This window comes from Myotis lucifugus, unplaced genomic scaffold (genome assembly GCF_000147115.1).
Source record: "Myotis lucifugus unplaced genomic scaffold, Myoluc2.0 scaffold_22, whole genome shotgun sequence".
NCBI classification, from domain to species: domain Eukaryota; kingdom Metazoa; phylum Chordata; class Mammalia; order Chiroptera; family Vespertilionidae; genus Myotis; species Myotis lucifugus.
In genome coordinates, this window is record NW_005871070.1 from 1,914,148 (window position 1) to 1,918,264 (window position 4,117).

The 4,117-nt window shown below is 53.3% G+C and overlaps 1 protein-coding gene across 1 annotated transcript; it reads left to right on the forward strand.

Annotated features, from left to right (window-relative positions):
• The first annotated feature begins 92 nt into the window (after positions 1 to 92).
• On the forward strand, positions 93 to 3,909 carry FOXA1 (forkhead box A1). The gene is given in 7 exon segments (XM_006085814.3): positions 93 to 236; positions 2,443 to 2,641; positions 2,644 to 2,699; positions 2,701 to 3,201; positions 3,203 to 3,229; positions 3,231 to 3,305; positions 3,307 to 3,909. Coding segments are annotated over 7 exon segments (1,434 nt in total). The 5' UTR covers positions 93 to 134; the 3' UTR covers positions 3,781 to 3,909.
• Positions 3,910 to 4,117: the final 208 nt, after the last annotated feature.

Sequence of the window (4,117 nt, forward strand, 5' to 3'; positions counted from 1 at the left end):
GCCCGGCTTTCCTTGCTTGCTAGGCTTAGCGTTTGAACCGGCGCGGGCGGCTCGGGTGCCTGCCAAGCGCTTCGGCTTCCCTGCTTCCCCGCCTCGCCCCCTTGCGGCCTGCCTGTCGCTTTGCACAGGGCTGTATGGTTGCATCGGGGAAGGGTGACTCCAGGATGTTAGGAACTGTGAAGATGGAAGGGCATGAGAGCAGCGACTGGAACAGCTACTACGCGGACACGCAGGAGGTGAGAGACGGGCAGCAGGCGGGACAGTCTGGGGGCCCGTGCCGGGGTAGGCCGGGCGAGGCGGACGCCGGGCCGGGCGGCCGGCCGGCGGGCTGGGGACGCCTCCTCGGTGCCACCGCTGCCCGCCCACCCGGTGTGGCCCCGGACAGACCTTGGCGGGGCCTCGGAGCCGAACCCACTGCCCGGCGAGGGGGGCCGGGACACGGCGCTCGGCGCTGGGAACGGGCGAAAGGATTTCAGGATATTCTGGGCTTTGAAAGCACCCGCCCTGGGAAGCATTTTCCACTTCCGCGTGGGGAGCCCGAGCCCGAGCCGGCCCGAGGTGCCGCGGTTGGCGGGTGGGCGCTGGCAGGAGTTGGGGCCACTGTGACAAAGCCATCAGTTGCCTACAAGGGCGGCTCTTCCTCCCGCAGTTGAATTCGCAGAGGTGTTCTGATGAAAGCTCTTGGCCGCTCAGTTGAGCGACTTAATAAGGCGCCGATTCCAAAATTTTATAAAACTTCTTCAAAAGCTGTTTGAGGAGAAGTGTGTTCGTTCTTCCCTAGAACCGCTGGGTGGCGCTGGTGCAAGCTGACTTTTCCTCCAGGCGAACCTGTTTCTCTTTATTGTCCCCATGGTGGCACGTTCATATAGTTTATTTTACAGTGTGCACAAAGGGATTGCGAGGAAAATCAGGTACTGGCCGGGCCGCCACCAGTAAATTTCTCTGGAAACAAATGGTGATCACCTCTCAAAAAGTTTATCATTATTGAAACTGCCTTGGACAGTTTTGGGGAGAGGAAAAGAAAAAAAACAAGCGAAACATAGTTTAAGACATAGAAAAATATGACATCAGGAAATATTGTCATGGTAATTAATTGATTTAGATTTGTATATTTATATCTTCACAAACTTAACTCAGAGTTTATTTGCATATACCATAGCAGCGTGTGCCCAGTTAAATCTGTTCACCTTTTGTTTTAAAATAAAGTCGTATTTCCTGACGAAAATAAATTTAAGAATATCATTATTTTTATTAAGTTATCAGAGAAGTAGCTGTTATATGTCTGGACTCTATATTTTTAACATATCTATTGCATTCCAAAATTTCTGTGGATAAGGGTTTTTTCCTACTGGTGATTTTAAAAGGAGCTCAGAACTCTTTCTCAGGTTTAAATCAGATGCAGTCATCTCAACCCACTGGTTAATTAAGCCCTCCGTGGAAAAGGGGGTTCCTTACAGGTTAAAGCGGAGATTTGGGAAGTAAAAAATAAGTAGACTTTGATTTTGGAATTTTAAAGTATTTGAAAACTATTAGCCAGGGTTTGTAATGATCAGCAGCAACATGTCAGTATGTGAAAAAAAAATAGATGAATATTTCAACAAGCTGTGTCACAAAATCTTCAAACATCAGGGGACTGGAAATACGTAATGAAATCAGTGCACATTTTTGAATGGCTTGAAGAAGTGTACATGTAGTCATGTTACAGTTAACGGCATTGATATTATCATGCAACCCTTCCTGAACCTTCCCCTGTTGTAGGTCTATTTTGCATTTTTTTTCCAAAACCCATTTAACCTGCGAGTTTCTCTCTATATTACAGTTGCTACAGGTAGATGGAAAAGACTATTTCTAAATATAATAAACAACACAAAGTCACCATTTGACAAAAACTGCCAAGACAGTAAAGCCAGTTGAGAAATGGATAGTCATATGGCTGTGGATGCTTTATTCTATCAAGAGAGTTTAATTAATAGCCAACCCACAGATACATGGCTGCTATTTGGTCAGCCAGCCTGGCAGGTGTAGGTGAGATGGGTGCTGAGTTGTTGCCAACCCACCGCACTCTAACGGTGGAGTGAATAACCAGAGGGTCAGAGATTAATCCTGTTTTCGGAGTTTTAACTCCTTTTAACCAAAGGGCACTTTCTTTGCGGAGGCCTCCTGGCCTGGAAGGAAGAGGTGGTGGAGAGACCCCAGAAGCCAGCCCTGGCGTCTGGGGTGTAAGGGGATTACACATTTTCCTGGGGACATTTGCTGTGAGCTTGTCTTTCATGCCTGCCACGCTAGGATTTTTTCCCTGTGGTGCAAGACATTTGTTCGTTCTGGGGAGAGCGCCTGCCGGTTTGCCCTGGGTAGGGGGTCCTATGCTCTCCTCTAGCCGTGGGGTTCGCGCACTGCTAACTCTGCCCTTCGGGGCCTCTTCGCCCGCTTTCTCCACTCCAGGCCTATTCCTCAGTCCCGGTCAGCAACATGAACTCGGGCCTGGGCTCCATGAATTCCATGAACACCTACATGACTATGAACACCATGACCACAAGCGGCAACATGACCCCAGCTTCGTTCAATATGTCCTACGCAAATCCGGGCCTGGGCGCCGGCCTGAGCCCTGGCACGGTGGCTGGCATGCCTGGGGGCTCCGCGGGAGCATGAACAGCATGACAGCCGCGGGAGTGACGGCCATGGGGACGACGCTGAGCCCAGGCGTTCATGGGCGCCATGGGCGCGCAGCCTGCGGCCTCCATGAACGGCCTGGGCCCCTACGCCGCAGCCATGAACCCCTGCATGAGCCCCATGGCCTACGCGCCGTCCAACCTGGGCCGCAGCCGGGCCGGGGGCAGTGGCGACGCCAAGACTTTCAAGCGCAGCTACCCTCATGCCAAGCCGCCCTACTCCTACATCTCGCTCATCACCATGGCCATCCAGCAGGCCCCCAGCAAGATGCTCACGCTGAGTGAGATCTACCAGTGGATCATGGACCTCTTCCCCTATTACCGGCAGAACCAGCAGCGCTGGCAGAACTCCATCCGCCACTCGCTGTCCTTCAACGACTGCTTCGTCAAAGTGGCGCGCTCCCCCGACAAGCCGGGCAAGGGCTCCTACTGGACGCTGCACCCGGACTCCGGCAACATGTTTGAAAACGGCTGTTACCTGCGCCGCCAGAAGCGCTTCAAGTGCGAGAAGCAGCCTGGGGCCGGGGGCGGGGAGCGGGGGCAGTGGTGGCGCCAAGGGCGGGGCCTGAGAGTCGGAAGGACCCCTCGGCCTCGGCCAACAGCAGCGGGGACTCACCCCTTCATCGAGGGGTTCACGGGTAAGGCCGGCCAGCTAGAGGGCGCACCGGCCCCGGGGCCCACTGCCAGCCCCCAGACTCTGGACCACAGCGGGGCGACGGCGACAGGGGGCGCCTCGGAGTTGAAGACTCCAGCCTCCTCAGCTGCGCCCCCGATCAGCTCCGGGCCTGGGGCTCTGGTATCTGTGCCCCCCTCCCACCCAGTGCATGGTCTGGCACCCCACGAGTCCCAGCTCCACCTGAAAGGGGACCCCCACTACTCCTTCAACCACCCCTTCTCCATCAACAACCTCATGTCCTCGGATCAGCAGCACAAGCTGGACTTCAAGGCATATGAGCAGGCGATACAGTACTCACCCTACAGCGCCTCATTGCCTGCCAGCCTGCCACTGGGCAGCGCGTCGGTGGCCACCAGGAGCCCCATTGAGCCCTCAGCCCTGGAGCCGGCCTACTACCAAGGTGTGTATTCCAGACCTGTCCTAAACACTTCCTAGCTGTCCTAGACTAGGGGTTTGTTTGTCGTGACCATGCTGGTAGCAGGAGAGGGGGGAAACAGCAGCAAACAAAACCATACATACCAAGCTGACAACAGCAGAATAAAATACCAACTATTTTTATTTCTTTTTGTGTGTGTGTGCACAATCTTTTTCCCAGTGCAAAGGACTGTTACTTTGTTGTTATTCAAATGCCTGTGTATATCAGTAGGAAGAAAACCGACCCCAAACCAACTGAATTTTTCCCTGCAAAGTTTAATGATCCACAAGTGTATATATCAATATTCCTACTTCCTTATCCCGTTTCTTTCTCTTTCCCATCAGACACATTCTAGTG